Source organism: Augochlora pura, chromosome 5, assembly GCF_028453695.1.
Source record: "Augochlora pura isolate Apur16 chromosome 5, APUR_v2.2.1, whole genome shotgun sequence".
In the NCBI taxonomy this organism is placed as follows: domain Eukaryota; kingdom Metazoa; phylum Arthropoda; class Insecta; order Hymenoptera; family Halictidae; genus Augochlora; species Augochlora pura.
The window spans coordinates 14,534,790-14,555,957 of record NC_135776.1 but is presented as its reverse complement, the minus strand read 5'-3'; the positions used below and the strand labels follow the sequence as shown (position 1 = coordinate 14,555,957).

At 37.9% G+C, this 21,168-nt stretch overlaps 1 protein-coding gene across 1 annotated transcript in view; it reads right to left on the bottom strand.

The window, feature by feature from the left end:
• Ih (hyperpolarization activated cyclic nucleotide gated potassium channel Ih) overlaps positions 1–21,168 on the bottom strand; it is a 233,206-nt gene that overhangs the window by 98,142 nt on the left and 113,896 nt on the right. The window contains exon 3 of the mRNA XM_078180819.1: positions 371–798. Coding sequence (XP_078036945.1) covers positions 371–798 — 428 coding nt within the window. The remainder of the gene's footprint in view (positions 1–370; positions 799–21,168) is intronic.

Sequence of the window (21,168 nt, the reverse complement as noted above, 5' to 3'; positions counted from 1 at the left end):
TAATGTATACATATATTATATATGTAATGTGATAATAATAATAATAATATTCATTTTTATTAAAACCACTTTTCCCCGGTGTAAATATAGCGTATAAATATAAGTATTTATAATAAAAGTATTGATAGTATTTATAATATAAATATTAATGTAAATATCTGTTAAATATTTACATGAAATACTAAGTATGATATATAATAGAAAGAGAATGATTATAATGATAATATAAATAAATAAATTTGAGTGGTAGAAAAAGGACAACGGCGGATATCGGGTTAATTTGGAGGAAAACGCGGGTCAGGTCTCGGGCGAGCGATCGGCCGCGACCTCCCGAGGGTTAGGTAAAGAGAGCAGGAAATCAATGACTCACCTGTGTCGCCCGGGAAATCAGTGATGAGCAAGGTCTCGTCGTCTAAAGCAGTGACGAGGCTGTCGGTGCAAGTGTTCGTGTTCTCGATGCTGATCTTGATGCTGTCATCTTTGTTAAGCCGTGGATGATTGTTCGCGGCGGGGTTATTACCGGCGTGGCAGTTATTGTTGTTATTATGGTTGTTGTTGTTGTTATTGTTATTGTTGTTGCCGCTTTGCTGCTGCTGCTGTTGTAGCTGCTGCTGCTGCTGGCCGAGGTGGTGATGGGGTGAACGAACGGATTCTGTGCTGCTGGTGTGCAAACTGACCCCCGTAGTCGCTCTTCCGTTCACCAGTCGTAAACTCGGTGCCCGTCGACCTCCACCTCCTCCTCCACCCCCACCAGCGTTGGTCACAGAACGGCCGCCACCGCCGCCACCCTCTCCCTCCCTGCGAGCAGCAAAAAAAGAAAAACACATTCGATTTTCAATGAAAAATCACCGCGGCCGCCAACGCGCGCGTTCCCTCTCTCTCTCTCTCTCTCTCTCTCTCTCTCGCTCTCTCTCTCTGTCTCTATCCTCCGCCGCGAGCCGAAGCTAAACGGCTCTCGTCCGTGCGCACACCTGTGAAAGCCTGCGAAACGATCGTAGGCGTTCGAGGGACACGTCGACATGTGCGCGGAAAAAAAGGGCCACGGATATAAAGGGCGCTCGTTTTGTCGACGGCATTGTTACAGCTGTTTCGCGCGGACCCGCTGCGCTCCGATCGTTTACACGGTTCTCTGGATTGAATCTAATGGAACCATTTTTATCGGGGGCTTGCGAAGTTCTAGTGCAAGGGGTTGAGTAAATATTAGAACCGGAGGTGTTAGAGATATATTGGATTTTCTGGTCTTCCGTCTTGGTTATTTTCGAGTGCACAATATAACGATATATGACATATACAGTATGAAAATATAAAGTATAAAGATATAAAATATAGAGATATACGATAAAAAAAATATATAAAATAGGAAAATATATGGTATGAAGTTATAAGGATATAAAATATGAGGATGTAAAATATAAAGATATACAATATAAAAATATAAAAGTATAAAATAGAATAATATACGGTATGAAGATATAAGGTATAAGGATATAAAATATAAAGATATATAATGTAAAAATATGAAATATAAAGATATACGACTTAGAAAATATAAAAATATAAAACATGTAGATATAAAACGCAAAGACAACAAATCTATAAAATATAGAGATAAACATAAAATCCGCCAACAAATGGACGAATAAACACACATAGTACAAATACAACTGTAACAACGAAGATAACTACAACCATATAAACAATCACGCCTAGCAACAATTAAAAGGCACAGTAATCGGTCAACCCATAATAAGCCTTTTACCACGCGTATATTTCGCGAACGAGAAACAAGAGAAACGAAGGGAATAGAAAAAGAAGTGGAAACGAGTATCCGCGGCGATGGGGCGGCCGCGTTGAAATCACCATACGCGTGTTGTTAACCGATTCTAATTCGCGAACGAGCAGCGAAATCGTCGCGGAAGGAGCAGCGGTTTTATCTTAACAGCGATCGGTACACATATCCTGTCCTTAGTCGGCGGGCACGTTCTAATAGGTTACCCTTGGGTCTGTCCGGCTCGTTTGCAAAACTGTCCTCGACTCTTGTTCCACTTCTTAATCTTTCCATCTACCGCGACTCGTCCTTGCGATTCTGGACACTTGCCGCTTATCGCCGGCTCTTATCGATCTCGACAAATTGCCCGCAGATTCTCTCTCCCCCTCCCCCCCTCCTCCCCCCCGTTCGCTAACGGCGAACTTTGCCGAATCGATATTCTCGAGCCGCGCGAGCCGTTGCTTTAAACGATTACGGGAGATCGCGGGCGACGACGGGACGCCGTGATTGCGGTTTCATTCGGGATCGAGCGTGTGCTATAATACGATGCCCGACTCGCCTAATTCCGGCCGATAGAGATTATCTTTATCTTTCCTTTTTTTAATGGTTTTATCGTTGACGGGGTTCGGTGAAAAGCGAGATTAAAGAGCGATGATTGTAATGCGTTGGTTCTAATAATTGATAATGTTATAATATTGGTAAGTAATAATGTTAATTAGTTATAATAATATTGTAACTGATTCGTAGTGAAGATAGTAAATGTAGAATTCTTTTATGCAAAGTGGTAATTGCTTGCACTATGATTAAAGAGCGACGACTACAACGCGTTGGCTATAGTAAATAGTGTTGTACTATTAGTAAGTAATGATATTAATTATTTTATTAATTATTTATAATATTATTATACCTGATTCATAGTAAAGACAGTAAATATAGAATTGTTTTATGCAAAGTAAAAGTTACCTGCACTAATCATAAGACACAGGAACAGTACTGCAATTTGATAATTATAGTACCTTCAAAACCCTTCTACAGTGTTCACAAATTTCCTAAATTCTCTTCTTGCAAAGAAAATTAACCCTTTCACAAATCGCACACGGTCGTCTTTCATTAAGTATCTAAATAGAACACAGATTCGTACACTCGGTACAAGAATAATATAACAATTAATCATCTGTTACTAATCGCCAACGTTCTTCAATTTTTCAATTAACCACAAACATTCTCGCAAACAATTACAAGCAAACGAATTTCTTCCGCGAAAGAGTGAATTTCATGAAGAAAGCAGTCGAGCAAGATTAATTTACTTGCAAAATGGCGGATATGATCTGCAAGAGGAATACAATCTCACTTGCAAAACACCGAATACGCTCTATGAGAGGATTAATTATACTTGCAAAAACGTCGAACATGATCTGGGAAAGCATGAAACTCGTGGTCAAAGATCTGCGAGAAGAAGATGGATAAATCGGAAACCGGGCGCCGCGGAACGTCGCGCGAGCTGATAAGAACCGTGGAAAGGAAGCGCAAAACGATTCTTCCCGACGAAATCGAAGAAGACGCGTCGAAGATTTCGTTTTGCTTTTGGGGAGGGCCGCGGGGCTCGGAACTTCAACCAAGGGGGGATTCGTTCCGAGGGCGCGCGATCGTTCGAGACACATTTATCGGCGATGAATCGACGACGGTTGACAGGAAAAACAGGCTCGCGACGAGGCCGGATCGCAAGAAGACCCCGGAGCGACGAGAAACCTGGCATAACGATCTCGGTATGCTGCGATCGACAGCTCGTTTGCCAGAAAACCGATTTCTTCTGTGGCCACTCGTTGCCCCTGATCGCAATGCCAGATAAATGTCTGCCATCGCCGATACTGCTACGTTTCGCAAAACCTTTCGCTATTCTTTCCACGACCGTTCCCGAGCGGACACGATCACGACTCGTCGGCCACCGTCGACGTGATAAATTAAACTAGACGGGTGGAATCTGTGCATCGATTCGGTCCACTTATTTCTCATTTATTTTCTTATCTATTTATTTATTTTATCAGTTATTTTATCAGCTATTTTATTAGTTACTTATATATTTTATTATTTCCTTTATTAGCTAGTCATTTATTTTATTATTTATTTCAGTATTGACTTATGAATCCCCGGGAAAACAGTATAAATAAATAAGTATTTATATATTTATTTAATCACATCATTATTCATTTCAGTATTTATTTCAGTGCTTATGCATATTATTAATTTGTTTATTTCTATATTTTAGTGAACACAGTGAGAAGAAAAATTACAACTAATAAAATCGTAACAGAAATAATGATTAAAAACGTCGCGCGGCACAGTTTCGCGAAATAAAATGTGGCAGAAAATTCCGCGGCCACGTGATCGATAGCAGCAATTCAATTTCTCGTCCCAGCGGCCGAATGATTAATCTCGACTGTAACAATTAGACCCGGAGGGCGGTTCTTAATACCGAAATAAAACAGCCCGCGTGTAATTAATAACCGGCCGAACGAGACAAAAGTTTATTTCCCCATTGAAAGATATTAAAGCGCGACGTTGTTAAATCGCGAATTAAATTTAATTGCATTTTACGGTTCTTTGCTCGGCGCGCGGCGACAGGCTCGAGAAAATCTGCGACGCGCGCGCGCCGTCGTTCTCGCGTCCCCTCGCCGGCTTTCACGATCAAGAAGCCGAACACGCTGGATCACCTTGACCTTATAATCGCGCGGACAATGTATGTTAAATCGTTAAATAACTATTTCATAGCGCGTCCCCGCCGTCGAGCGTGGCTCGCCACGAGGCATCCGCGTTCGACGTCGTCGTAGCGCGCCGAGCATGCACGCGCGATGATTCCTACGCCGACTCGAGCGGAGTACACCTCGATTCACCGCTGATAAATATTCATCGGTGTATTCGAAACTGACCTCAGAGAATTAGATGGCATTAACGCGCGCGCCTCGAGGATTTGCCGTGGATTATTCACGGATCTCAGAGAGCCGATTCGTCAGCCTCTGCTGGCCAAGATTTCGAGCCAGATACAGTCGCCTCCGATAACAGACCGTGGACGTTAACCGCTTCAGGGATGAATTTTTATAGTAGGGAACATCTATTTAATTGTTTATTACTTATTTATCATCCGTTTCGGTTTATTCTTTATGGTATTATTTATGATATTGCTGGCGGATTTTGTAGCGAATAATTTTTCAACTGACTCTCATTTTCTTTTGTTAATGTTCTTTCATTTTGTTAACGTGTTCGAAGCACCTGATCTATACTGTTTTCTTGTTGTTTGAACTTGTAATTTTAATTTACTAAAAACATTGAAGCGATTATTTATTTATTTTCGTTTTTATCACAGTTTGAAAATGGAAGAACAAAATGCGCATTTCAGATGCTTTTTTCATATTCAATTATATTATTTCCAAAAAGGCAAGATCAAAGCACCTAACCTATAATACTGTTTTCTTGTTGTTTAGACTTCAATCTTGAATTTGGTAAAAACATTATTATAATTATTCAATTTTGTAAAACAGTATTGTTTATAAAAAGGCAAGAACGCGTCGCAAACACACGAGAAGTTATGTGCCGTATCTGGAAATGAGGTTCTGAAAGAAAGGCAGTGTCAAAATTGATTTGCCTGATTAACACGTTCTATGCCGAGCTATTTTTACCCAACTCTTCACTCTAGTCATTTATTATTCTACTAAAACTTGCTATATTATCTGTTATTATGAATAATCGTGTATAATAATTAGACAAATTCATTACGATCCGTTCGTGTGGTGGAAATTAATTCTTTAATTCTAGATTTATTATAAACTATTTTTTAGCCAATTAAATGAACATGCCAGCATGTAGCATCGATGGTACACGTGGCACGGAATGCGTTAAATAAAGCAGAAGTTTTGAATTTTCCTTCTTATGCAAAATCCGTAATCGCTTAATTCACAACTCGATAAAAATCACTTTAGTAAACCCTGACTTCAGATTTTTTGTAAACGAAAGAAAATGTAAATAATAGAATATGGCAATATAATATGATAGAACGTAGCAATATAATACAATAGAACATAGCAATCTAATATAATAGAACATAGCAATATAATATAATAGAACATAGCAATATAATATAATAGAACATAGCAATATAATATAATAATATAGTAACATAATATTACAGAAATATAACATAGTAATATAATCTAATATACGTCAAGATACTATAACAAAATATACATAATTCGTGCGCGAAGGTCTAAGCGCACGAATTACAAAGGGTTAATCATTCGCAGTCGACGCCATTTCAACCTAACTGAAAATGTTATATAACCCTAAGCGTTTTATCTAACAGCTCCATACAACGTCCAAAACAAATAAATTCGATAAAAACAATTTTGTAACGCGTCTCACGATGATTTTCAGCGGCGCCTCGTAGTCGCCGCTCGACCGCAAAGGGTTAATAGACGTTTCCTAGCAGCTCCATTGAATAATCTTCCAGCGGAGACAGCGTCGGCGTCGTAACCGGAACGAAGCGGAACGGAAACGGCGGATCCTTCGCGAAGACAATGGACACGCACGATTTGAGAGAGGCCACGCGACAGAGCGAGAGAGAGAGAGAGAGAGAGAGAGAGAGAGAGAGAGAGAGAGAGAGAGGAGGCGACCCAGTTTTCGCAGTTTCAGCGAAATCGAAGCCACCGGCGTTACCTTGTTCGACCTATCAGGACACAACGCCGCGAACGAACGCGTTATTCCGATGATTCTTACACGCTGGCCCGCGACCCGGGGCCACTTTGATCGAACGCTAATTATCCTTTGCCCAATTAACATGGCCCGATACGAGCCGGGGAACAATACACTTGCCGACCGAGACGAGTGGAAGGAACTAGTCGGGCGTGGATGGAGGGTGCGCGAAAATAGCGACAAGTAGCGACGGTCTCACCTTGTGTGCGAGGCTCCGGCGTTCCGCGCACGTTTCGCTTCCAGGCTCGAGAGAAAACGTCGGACGGGTCAGGGAGAGACGGAACACGGCCGACGGATATCTGGCCGAGAGGCGTCAAAGCCGCGGGAACCGCGTGGGAGGACAAAACGCTGGAAAAACACCGACGACACGGAGCCGCGAGCCCTTTCTTCCCGACACGGAGGGAGCACGCGCCGGATCCCTCCGAGGAAGATCGATTTACTCTAGGCGATCGCGACCGACGATACCATATTTGACACTCTCGATGGCCTGGATTAACTCGTTATTATTGTCCTTTTTCTAGGTATAGATGTTCGTAGTGGAATTTTTAATGTCAGGATTTTTACGTCCGCATTTGGTCTGCTGGTTATGGCGTAGAGTTTTTTTAGATTCGCGTGTTACTTGTTATTTGATTGGTGCGATGCAGAGATTAAAAGAATAATATGTTGATATACATATATAATAGTATGTATTGGGTTGTTCGAAAAGTAATTTCGTTTTTCCCAAGAAAAGACTTAATTTTTTCACATCCAACTTCACGCTTAAGCTGCATAATCATTATATATTTGGACAACTGATATAGTAAGTCTTGTTTGCTAAAAATTTTGTTCGATTCTTTATAATAGTTTTTGTTTAGTAATCTATTGTGTTTCATTTCCACCAAGAAAAAAACGAAACGACTTTTCGAACGACCTAATAGATATATATAATAGTATGTAGACACATATAATGTATATATAATAGTATGTAGATATAAATAATAGTATGTAGACACATATAATAGTACGTAGATATATAAAATAATATAATATAATATCTTTGTTTCGATAATCGCTTGCAATTAGATACTGAAGGGTTCCTCAGATCATTTGAAGCAACTTTTTCCTTTACAAGATTTCTCTCAGAGGCGTCGTTAATGAGTTATCAACGAAAGACGTCAACCAATGAGAGACTAGTATCGTTAACGCGAAGCGCAACTGGGCGTAACTCTGCTAGTTGGCTAGACCGCCTCGCGTCAAGGAAGCTCTCTCCTCATTCGTCAATATTTTTCGTTAATAACTCGTTAACGACGCTTCGCAGGAAATTTTTATAAAGGAAAAAGTTGCTTAAAATAACCTCAAGTTTCTCCTATTTCCAGATTCTTAGACATTTTTGGAACACCCTGTATAATCGAACATAATAAACTAAGACAAAGTTAGACGAAATTCAAATAAAATCTATTGTGTTCGAATCGTTGATGATTATTTTTTATATGAATAGTTTAGTATTGCATCAACATCTCAGATAATTAAAACAGTAGACCGAATACAAAATAGCAAAAATATTTCATGAATTCGCGAGTCACTGCATCGTTTTCAACTCGACAAAACGTAATTAAAAAAAGGACTCGTTTGTTAGTTAATATCGTCTGCTATGTAATTAATTGCTCTCAATGTTTATTTTTTACATAAGTTTCCTCGGGTGCGCGTATATTTCTCTTATAAAACGAATAATTATAATTATAAAATTGAATAGTGTCAAACGTGAAAAGTTGCTTCCTCGGAAAATATAAAAAAAGATTTGTGATGACGGAGCTGGCGAGTTGCACGAACATTTTGCCGCGTAGCACTAGCCTCTCTATACACCATACGAATTGAAATTTTGAAGGATGCTTGCGAAAGTATTCTACGCGTGTTCTTTCACAGCCGCGGTCGTCCATTTTGAATGCATGAAAACAGCCCTTGAAATTACAGATACGATTGATTGGAACGAAGCATTGTACGCGCGACGGCCGCGTGTATTTTTAAACAGAGATGCTGGCGCGCAACGCGCCCCGAGGAGCAGCGAACGGAGAAATAATTGACGAAAAGTAAATGAACGTGACCGCTTCATTGTTTATTACGTATTGCATATAAAATTGTAACGAGCTTCGTTACTGTTGGAGAACCGAAGACACTTTGGCACGTTCCTTGCTCAGCTGGTTTTACGCGACTCTTTATTCTGGCCGATTGTTACTTTACAAAATTCATATGTGTATTTTTTCAAGTCGGATAGTTACTGCTTTAACTCGGAAATCTAAAAAACGTGTTCAATATTTCCATTTAATATAGTATTATATTGTATTTCATAAGATTTATTGCGATTTATGCTGGTTTTATCTCACTGGCAGAAATACGATATCTGTTATTTTGACAATTGTTTTTTAGTGAACACGTATCTGATACTGTTAAAATTATTCTGATAAATAATTTAGCCATTTTTAGTGGCGTCAAACGAGTGCGATTATTAATTCTTATTCTTATTATATATAACAGTGAAGCAAAGTTATTGTGGCACATTTTCTGTCACTATAAATTAATTAATTTACCCAACTAACACGTATATTGTACTACAAGTTTATCATTTATATAATATACATCTAAGTTAAATAATAGCGACTTCATAATTTATTTCACTTGCCTCTTAACATTTTGATATTTATATAGATACACTATATCCTGAGAGGTATGCTGTAACATTATAAAATGTGACTCGCTACGCCACTGCGATTTTAAGATCTAAACTCCAGTGTTTCAACGTACAAGTGGATTCTATTTTCTGGACGTTTTGCTATTTCTTGCGACCGCACTTAAAACACAAAGGCGGGTTAAGTGTAACCTGGTATCGGCTGCGCGAGGGCTAATTAATCTTCCCCCAGCTCTCTTAGCTCAGCTACAGTCGCTGGACAAGATATAGTAAACTGGTAACCTCCAAAGTACCGACATCATTGACGAAGCTAGGGCAACAGCTACATGTGCACGGTATACAGATCGTCCTATTCAGCTTGACGCGGCGCGAATACCAACGATTTATTGTTAAAAATAGGACGGAGCTATGAAAATGATCGCCGAGCTCATCATTCGAATAAATCTCCTATATGGAATGTTCGAAATCGCAAAAAAAAATAGGAGGTTTTATAAAAACATAAGGTTCCATGAGATTATGTATAAAAATACAGTAACAGAAAAGTAACTTTTTAAGCATATTACAAAGTTGAAAAATTGATCTGTTTAAATAATTCTCCTTTGGCTGGTTTTAGTGATTATTAATCTTATTGCAAATGAAAACATTTGTTATTCAAATGAAAATATTTGCAATAAAATTCCTTAAAGACTGAATAGAGGAATGATCGAGTTAATTTTTAAAAGTATTAACAATATATCCAAATTAATTTGGATTAATCAATATTAAATAGATTTCAGCACGATCTATAAAGTTATTTACAAAACTTGTAATGATATATTGTGTTCGGGAGTTAAAAAGGTAATTATAGTATAAATAAACGATTTAAATAAATATTATAATACAGATAATTAGGGGATATGCTACAATTGCATTTAATTTGTAATAATAGAATCGCGAATTACTTGAGCATACGATAGTGAAAATTGAATGTAATTGGACCAATTGGCAATATCTTTGAGAAAATTTAACCTAATCAGACCGGATTATGATATCTATGATGTTCAAAGTCACTGTTATCCGCGAAGAGGACTAGAAAGCCGTAAAACATTATCAGACGCGGAATAGACAGATAAAACATTTTTATGGTGTGCTTTACTTTTGACAAATTTTCATCAATCTTTCTTTTGTCGGTAATAAGGATATTTATTCTTCGATATGTTTTAGCTGGAGGAATTGGCGGCACGAATTGATGGATTAGTCGATTATTATACCATCGTTTCCGTTCCTTAGAAATCATATTTTACGAATTTGCTTTACGCTCTATTGGTAGATAGATAGGCCTGTTTGTAAATCTATTTCGATTACCGAAATAAGATGATATAGCATGTTGAGTCGTAAGTGTACTATAATTTCAATTTACGTTTCTTTTATTCCTCTGAGTATACCATAAATTTGTTACATGTATTATGTATATATTTGTTATTACTATTATATATTATAAAAATTTATTATCTATGTTATATTCATTTATTGTATATATATTATATGCATTTATTATTTATATCATATGCATTTGTTATAGTGTTCATATGCATTATACTTGTCATATATTTAATAAACATTATATATATTGGTATTACATGAATATAATTAATAATACAAATATTCATACAATACCAGTAAAATATAAAATCACCAAAATAGTATAACAAAAAGAAATAAAAACTAACAAACTTTCTCATCCTCGCGAAAAATAATTAACAATTAATTCAGTTGCTTCAAGAAGCTTTTCAGTGCAAGGTATTTTCCAAAGGTATTTTATCTCTCCGCTTTTCAATTAACAAACGACGAACAGTCGACATTTATTTAAGGAAAAAAATTCATTAACAACCAACAACCATCGTCATTAAATAAACAACCATCATCATTCTCTCTGCTCCTTCCACCGCAATCTTCCCCAAAGCCAATTACAGTTTCGTTAAGCAACGCCAGTTCTCGGGGGCCTAATTTTACGAGATCATTGCACCATGCTCATCCGCTACATATTTAACATAATACTGTCATCTGGAAACAGTAAACCCAGCGGGACCATAAAGAGTATGTGCTTGGTTTAGAAGGTTAACAAGGGATATCGCGACGACGGACAACACACCGACGCGCGGCTCAGTATATGTATAACATAGTACACGGCGTCCACTATTTCGGTAATTTCCTTATTTAGAACTGTACTAAAAATTATTGACATATTCGGGTCAAACCTATCCCGGTTATTTCAGCAACCATCCCACACAAACCAGAGATTCTAAATCTATTTTCATTTAGGCCAATCTCGTCGCTAAGGCCATTCTTTCTACACAGTATTTTAAGATCACGATGATTCTCCTGCGCGGAGTGGATCATTGATGATTTCCAGCGAAGACTATATTGATCCCTAGGATCAATCTTCCCACTGGTCAATGTTTTTTCTTGATAAATCGTTAACGACGCTTTGTATAATTATTTCGACGTAACATTTATTCATTTGTATTAACTAGTTCGATTACTCCGATCACCTGGATGAACCCTTTCGAATTACTTTACGACCAGGGTTGCTCTCTTAAAGCAACTTAATTAATCGTTAATTATTCTTCACGAGGACTATTCTAATCACTAGGAACAAGTCTATAAATAGTTCTAGTAGGAAGTTTAATATCAAATTGAACGATTATTTTATTCTATTTATTTATTTAATTAGCTAGGATTTTAAACGATTGGTAGATATATTGTTTAAACGAGCTTCGGATCGTTAGATTATGCGCTCTATGGATTTATAATATAAATAAGTGAGATAAAAGAAGAAGAAATTGTCAGAAAATAATTGAGGAATTATACTATTGAAATTAACTATTGAAATTGTTAAGGGAAGGAATATATTTTAATCTCGCAACTGATATCTCGATTTAATAGGTTGGAAACTATGAAACGGGCGTCGCAGCTGACCACAGACTAAACAAAAACGCCCGTTTCATAGTCTTCAACCTAATACTTTGATTCAAGGTTTTTAATAATAACCAGTTAAGAAAGGTGACTAACCAAAAACCGTGGGCTTTTAATCAACTAGTCGAGCAACTCGGTCGGCCATATAGCACCTGGGACAATCTCTCCCATGCCTGCAATCCCAATGTGGAAAAAGAACATTCCTTGCAACTAGAGAACAAGCCGGACAAATTGGGCCGTCACCTTTTAATCAACTCACTCGGGCAAGGTGTTTCAGAAAAGGTCCCCGCTGCCTCTTATCAGCGTCAAGGATGTTTGCTCGCGGACGCGTTCCGAGACGCGTGGATATCGAGGAACGCGCGTGGGGTGCGATATGGCAGAAAAAAAGAAAAAGAGAGAGAGAGAGAGAGAGAAAGGGGAAAGGAGAGGGAAAGTTGGACAGAGCAAGAAAGAGAGAGAAAAATAGAGAAAGAGGGAGGAAGTTAGATGGGATAGAGATAGAAGAGAAAAGAGCTAGAGCTAGAACTAGAGAGAAAATTAGAGTTAGAAATAGAGAGAGAGAGAGAGAGAGAGAGAGAGTTAGAGCTAGAAAGAGAGAGAGGGAACTAAAGCTAAAAATAAAGAGACAGCTAGAGCTAAAGAGAGAGAACTAGAGCTAAAAACAGAGAGAAAGCTAGAGCTAAGAGAAGACTAGAGCTAGAAATACAGAGAAAGCTAGAACTAAAAGAGAGAAGTAAAGCTAGAAATAGAGAGAGAGAGAGAGAGAGAGAGAGAGAGAGAGTTAGAAATAGAGATAAAAAGCTAGAGCTAAAGAGAGAGAACTAGAGCTAAAAATAGAAAGAGAGAGCTAGAGCTAAAGAGAGAGAAATAGAGCTAGAAATAGAAAAAGATAGTTAGAGCTAGAGCTAGAGCTAGAGCTGAAGTTAGAAAGACAGAGAGTCAGGCACGGAAATATAAAAAAAGAGAATGAGTGGGGGGATATTAAAATAAAAGTTACACAATAATTAAGAGAAAAGTAGAGAAAGGGGAAGAGAGTAAGAGGGAGAGGAAAATAGAAGAAGAGAGAGAGAGAGAGAGAAAAATAGAGGAATAGAGAGACAAGAATAGAGAAATGAAGAAATAGAGTTAAAGAGAGAGGAAATAGAAAAAGGAATAGAGAGTAAGAGAGGGTAAAATAGAGAAAGGAATAGAGAGTAAGAGAGGGTAAAATAGAGAAGAAGGGAGAGAGATATAGAGATGGTAAAATAGAGAAGAAGGGAGAGAGATATAGAGAGGGTAAAATAGAGAAGAAGGGAGAGGGATATAGAGAGGGTAAAATAGAGAAGAAGGGAGAGAGATATAGAGAGGTTGGTGGAGGGAAAGAGTAAGAGTAAACAAGCGGACAAAAGCGACCACATGAAACCAGCGACATGGAAGCGAGTCAACAACAACCGTCGCATTGACAAACGCGCATTCCGCTCGCGAGCTTTTGATCTCGAGCGCGTGCTGGAACGTCACCTGGAACAGCACGAGCCCCCGTTCTCTTCAGGCAAATTGGAAACGTAGCAATCGAAAGCGAACCTTGACACCTTTTCTCTCTCTCTCGCCGTACCACCGATTCCTCTGTTTCGCTCCGGCCGGCACCTGTCCGCGTCTCTGTTTCTCTGTCTTCGCCTCCTCCGTCTCGCTTCTGCCTACCTTGATGGTCGTTTTTCGAGAGGCGGCGTACTCGACTCCGGGATATATGCTCTCCTCTTCGGCCGACCGCATCAGCCAGCGGGGAAGTTTCTTAAAATAGATTCTAGTGCCGGCCGGAGGTTGCAGTGTGCATGTGCATTGAATGTACACAGACCGGGCCACTCGAGAGGGAACGGGCTGGCAGACTCGCCGCATCTCTCTCTCCCTCTCTCTCTCTCTCTCCCTTCGTTGTGTTCGGGGGTGGCACGCGAATCCCGCCCTGCACCCGCTATGCACCCGCGCTGCACCCGCCGGCGTGTTTAACTGTGACAATCGTTTTTCTCAGGGTCGCCTAAGTTTGCGTTCCTGCCCACCCCGCGCACACGACCCTTCTACGACGCCTCCCTCCCACCCTTTCCATCTCTAGCTTTGTCTATTCTTCTCTCTTTTTATTGCTTCCTCTTGCTATGTTCTCCGCTGTTTATCACTCTCTCTTTCTCTATTCTTCTCTGTTTTTATTACTGTCACTTTATTACTCCCTCTCTATTTATTTCTCTCTCTTTCTCTTTATTACTCTCTCCTTTTATATTTTTCTCCCTCTTTATTACTCTCTCTTCCTCTACTCTTCTATCTTCTTTTCTTTTCTCCCTCTCTCTATTTATATCTCTTTCTTGCTCCATCTATAGCTCCCTAATTCCCCCCTCTTTTTCTCTTTCTAAAATAAATCTCTCGCTAAAATATTACAGTAAAAATAACATAAATAAAAGTTTAGAAAATTTTAAACAGAGTAACGGTTGCCCCTATTAGTTGCAAAATAACAATTTGGACATAAATCGCAAGATAACGAATAAAAATATATACATATATCATCGACGTTGCAACAACTCGCGATTTTCTCCAGGATTCGCTTAATTTGTCTCGTAAACACGGGAAAGCCGCGGCCGTGTCCTGATTGACAGCGTTAATTAAGCTCGGCGACGAGAAAGTTTCCCTTTTCAGTTCTGTCCATGTTTTCGTTCGTATGGAGGACTGCGGCGGCGAGCGACAACATTCGATCCCCCCCCGGCGAGGGCGTTTGTTTGATTTCGAATCGATGGAATTGTGCGAAACGCGTATGTAAACGTGGTGCGGCGCGCGTGGAACCAGCACCGTGTATGCGCTTTTGAAATGCGCATTGAGAGGATATTTCACGAGGATGATGGGTCGAACGTTGTTTGTAATTGTTTCACGGTAGTGATTTTACGATTCGATTCGCTTCCCGGTGGTTCATTATTTTTCTATCGTATGCTTCAATTGATTCCCTTTCTGCGCCGATGTTACGTCGTCTACGGTCGAATATTGCTGTTAATGATAGTAATTGTTTCGAGGGTGGATTTTATATATTCGAGGGGGGATTTTAGACAATCGAGGATAGACTTTTAATATTTAGACAAGATTTCAAATACTCGAGGGTATATTAAATGTTTAAGGGAGGATTTTAAATACTCGAGGGTAGATTTTTAATGCTCGAGAAGGATTTTAAATATTTAAAGGATGATTTTAGAAACCCAAGGGCAGATTAAATGTTTAAGGGAGGATGTTAAATACTCAAGGTAGATTTTTAATGCTCAAGAAGAATTTTAAATATTTAAAGCATGATTATAAATACTCAAGGCTATATTTTAATATTTCTAATTATTCTCAAAGAAAAACATTATCGAACTATGCATATAATTATCATAATTAACGTAAGCAGTGCATAATTACTCAAAATATTCTTTTGGCAGCTCAAAGAAGTAATAACAACAAACCCTAATTGTTACTGTTCTTCCACCCCTAATTACTCCATTTATTCCCAAAGAAAACCACCATCGAGCTATACACATAATTATCACAGTCATAAACATTGCCTAATTACTCAGAATATTTTTTGAGTAACTCAAAGAATTAATAAAAGCAAACCCTAATTGTTACTAATCTTCCATACCCCTAAAATCTCTATTTATTCCCAAAGAAAACCACCACCAAACTATACACATAATTATCACAGTCATAAACGTTACCTAATTACTAGAATATTTTTTAATAACTCAAAGAAGTAATAACAACAAACCCTAATTATTACTATCCTTCCACACCCCTAGTAACTCTATTTATTCCCAAAGAAAAGCCCCATCGACCAATACACATAATTATCATACTCATGAGCATCGGATAATTACTCGGCATGTTTTTACAATAACTCAGCAGCGAACAATCGCCACTGTCCCTTACGAGGTAAGGAAGTTTAGGCTCCGCGGGGAGGGGCAGAAGTGCTCACCTACGCAATGCGACACTGGCGCGACTGGCTCTGCCGGCGCCATGCAGGCCGCTTTGATTCAACTTTGATGTGGTTACCAAGTTAATTATCGGATTAACCAAGCCTGCCCTGTCATCGGTGCAGTAATCTCGATTTCGCCGCGAGTTAATTAATGCTAAACAATATACCGTCCGACTGTGACTCGATTACGCGCTAAATGAAAGTGCATTTCACGGCTGCGCCGGGATTATTCGACGCGCATTTCGCTTCTTCCGCGACGCGCGCGACTAGTTTGACGGACGAAAGTAAAAGTTCCGACCGTGATTGCATTTCCAACGCGGTCCCGTTTAAATAGAAACACCCGCCGCCCAGCTGTTCCACCAGTTTGCAGATCGCTTTGGCCGTAGATCTGATTGAACCGCCGCAGCCATTACACAACTGTAAGTGCACGCCCCGCCAAAATTAACGCATATTCGTCCGCATCGCGAAAATTCACCGTTTCGCGAACAATCGCCGGCAGCCGAACAACGAAAATTCGTCAATAAATAATCGATTCTTGTTGCTATAATTATAAATCAATTCAATTCTAATTTTTACCGAACAGAGATCATTCCGATAAAGACTGAATTATGATTTACGTAATATAATTATAATTAAAATATAATTTATGTATGTTCGTTGAGGAAATATTAATTGTTTATAAAATTAGACATTCGAAAATAATTTAATTCGTCTTATAAAAGTGAGAATAATAACTTTGTGTTTTTAATAATTTAGTTCAACTTCTCTATGAATATAATTTCTCTTTAGCTTCAGAAAGCAAGAAGAAAGATTAAATATTTATGTAATAAAACAAATTTGTTTTCTATTGTTTTTCAAAATTTTACTAGAAGATATATGATTTTTAACAAGTTATGTTGTTTTTATATAGACTGCATTACTTCTACAGATAGCGTCAACAAATGCCGGCATTTTGTAAACGGCGTTGCAACAATTTTAAAGTCTTTACGGACTCCAATTCTATTCTACTTTCTCCTACTATTTAAACACAATTTATATTACTTATTTATTATTACTATTATTTAAACACGGAAATTAATATTTAAATTTCATCAATTCCATATTACATTAATTTTCATACACCATCTTTGACAATTATTTATATATCTTCCAACCGTCCACTTTGTTACACTTCACACAAAACAATTAACAACAAAAATATTAATAATTACACCGTAAACGATCAACTAAAACCGTAGAAAGAGTTCAGTTGTAAATAACAGTCGCAACATTAAAAAAAAACACTTTATTACCCGCGAGAACAAATCGCGTACCACGAACGATCGTAAAATAAGAACTTCCAAATGGGTCATTTCAACCCCACCCATCGGCTGGTGGTGGTCGACCACGCGCCACATATTTACCAGATTTCATTAAAATTATTCGGTCCGTTCGACAAGGGGGCTGCGGTTACAGGCACCGACTGCGGGCTCGCAAATTCATATTTCCTCTGGCACGGTGACAACGGATCGGCGCATTCATTGGCCGCCGGCATCGAGTAACCGATCTCCAAAGATTCGGTGTTTTGCAGGAGCCACCGTGGCCCTGATCTCTTCACAATGCAACGAACTCCCCCGATCGCCGGCACGCCGACCGAGAACTGCACACGCTTATGTGTTTGCTATGTGACCCGCTTAGCACGGTGCAAGCGATTCGCTCGAGTTTGTTGCAGCCGCATCGCGACCGTCTCTCTCTCTCTCTCTCTCTTTCTCTCTTTTGGTCCGTCTTTTCTCCATTTTTTCGCGGACTTCCGGTTCGACCTTCGCGCATCAATCTCTTTTTATTCGGGCTTGACAATGTTTAACGAGCCTTACATTTCTCTTCTTAACACATACTCGTTCGCATGACGAACAATTCGTCGTTTCGTAAACAATAGCCAAACGATGAGCTCCAGTTTTGTTCAGTAACCATTGACATAATCTTGCTTTTTAAAGAACGTATTTTCGAGCCAATAAATCCGAATATTATTGAGTAGCCATTGTCGTAGGCTCGGTTTTTAATGGAACAATTTTCAATCCAATGAATTCCAATTTTGTCAGGTAATATACATTATAGCTAAATCTATATTACATGATAGCTAAATTGCGTGTTACATTATAGCTAAATCTGTATTACATTATAGCTAAAATGCATATTACATTATAACTAAAATGCATATTACATTATAACTAAAATGCATATTACATTATAGCTAGAATGCATATTACATTATAGCTACATTGCATGTTACATTATAGCTAAATTGCATGTTACATTATAGCTAAATCTGTATTACATTATAGCTAAAATGCATATTACATTCTAACTAAAATGCATATTACATTATAGCTAAATTGCATATTACATTATAGCAAAATTGCATATTACATTATAGCAAAATTGCATATTACATTATAGCTAAATTGCATATTACATTATACCAAAATTGCATATTCCATTATACCAAAATTGAGGATAGAATTGCACAATTTAATATCGAATTCAGTGACATTTTCTCTAAATTGATACACACTATTTATTCACTCGAAAATGAATTATATCGAACAATACAAAATACCACGTGTATCTTTAACACACTTCCTTCTGCGTTCCTTCCGACATAACCTATGCTTTAAAATTAAGTTTGTGAAACGCGTTAAAATCTGCTTAAAGAAAAATTCAAGTTCGCCAAAGCGAACGAGCGAAATCGCTTTAACGGTAATTAATGTGAAATCGTTGCAACAAAGTTACTCTTTTTTTAATGGCCGGTCGCAGAAAAATTGATACCCGTGGCAGGGCGCGCGGCGGCGCGCGCACGGGGTCGCGACATAAGGGTCTCTGTTTGAAACCGTTCGGAACCGTGATCGGGGAAAAAATTCTTTGCTAATGAGAATGGCACTCTCCCGAACGGGAAACGACGGCAACGCTGCGTACGTTTAATGATAAATGTAGCGAGCAACGTCACTTCGCCGTAATGACTTTTGAATGAGGTTTAGCATTTCCTATATCGGGTGACGCGGCGCTCAATAATGCAGCCGGCACGATTGTCGAATGGTTCGTTAAACGATCTCCTGCTTGCTCTAAAAAAACCGATACGAATATTAATTAATAAAAACAAAGCATAATAACATCGAGAATTCATAAATCCAGCGTTTAATTATCTTTACTGACGGTTTTAAAAAGTCCAAAACGATCTCTATATCGATTAATAAAAACAAAGCATAATAACATCGAGAATTCATAAATCCAGCGTTTAATTATCTTTTACGGTCGATTTAAATGAAATTCAAAACGATCTCTATATCAATTAATAAAAACGAGGGCATAATAAACTCCGAGAATTAATAAATCCAGCTTTAAATAATTTTTACGGTCGGTTTAGAAAAAACAACCAAAACGTTCCGAATATCAATTAATAAAAACAAAGCATGATGCAATAACATCGAGAATCCATAAAAGCAGCGTTGAATAATTTCTACGGTGGTTTCGAAACGTTCGCGGATAAACAAATTTCGATTTTACCATGTTTTTATTACAAGATCCGGTTTTACTGCCCTCCGCTTTTACGAGCGATAAATTTATAACGATCCGCAGGCCCGCTCGTAAATATTAATTTTTCTTTTTTTCATCGGAGTTGCGCCTAGGCATCGTCAATAAATTGTGCCCTATTCTAACCGGCCAGGCGATCCAATTCATTCTCACTACGGATCACTTTATAGATCCGAGTAATTGACGTGCGCGGCGGCTTCTTAAAAAAAGAAAGGAAAAACAACAAAACTTTTAATTGTTGCCGCTCGTTAGCGAACTGTAATTGGCGGTAATTGATGGATAGAGATTGCAACATATCGCGTCATCGGCTGCCACCGACGATACGCGAAACGCAATAATTGTTTTGATTCGTTTGCAATGCGTTAGGCGAACCGCACATGTGTGATTATCGGAGTGTTAAGAGGAGGACGCGACTAACATTGTCTTTAACTAATGATTGAATTGCGTGGAACAAGAAACTCGGGCGCGTCGGCTTTAATCGTTGCATATTTTCTTGTTGGTTTCCGAACGATGCGTTTTTATTGCTTTATAATCATTTAATAATTCAATTTTAGCGAGCAAATGTTCGAATAAGCTATTTGAGGAATATTCTGTTTGAGATCGTTTTGCATTGTTCTAAATCAGTTATATTTATTAATATAATTTTAATTTAATTTAATATATATATATATATAATACTATAAACAATTATAGTATGATTTGATTATAATTATATTAACATAATTATATCATTGTTTTAGAATGATATAATAGTCTACAATATAATTCTTTAATATTGTATTTTGTTGTACAATATTTTATAATATTCTTTTCTCGACCATTTGACTGTAGCTAAATATTTAGTTATACTGTTAATGAATTTAACATTTTGAGAATAATGTAATAACATAATAATGTTGTTAATATATTCTATTTTCGACTATTCGACTGCAATTAAATGTTTAATTCTTCTGTTAATAAATTTCGCACACTGACAATAATACAATAACGTTATTACATTATTATATTCTCCATTATTTGACTGTAATTATCTTTATTATAAATAAGTAAAATCTACTGTGATAGGCATAACCATACAGTCTTATTCAAAATACTTTCGCATCGATAACTACAATAATTAAACGAACATTTCTCCATTATTGCAATATAATATTAACCCTTTAACTACCATTAACTCTTTGCATTCGAAGACACTTTCACTGGAAATCTGAAATAACTTTTCCGGCTTGTAGTATTTCTATTTTATGCGACAAAGTGCAATTTTATGCATATAAAATTGTTTCCTGCGATTCATGACAACAGTTTCGCGTGTAACAATTTTTTAAATGTAAACTTTGTTAGCATAAGAATTATCTGGAACCTGATCGAGTAATTTCAGTGGTACCTCAGAGTCGCTACTCGAGTGCAAAGGGTTAATATAAAATATTAATATTATAATCTAATTTTACGTCTAATTTATACTACATTCCCATCGAAGATACAGAAAATCTGCGATCGAGTCATATTTATTTCTGACAC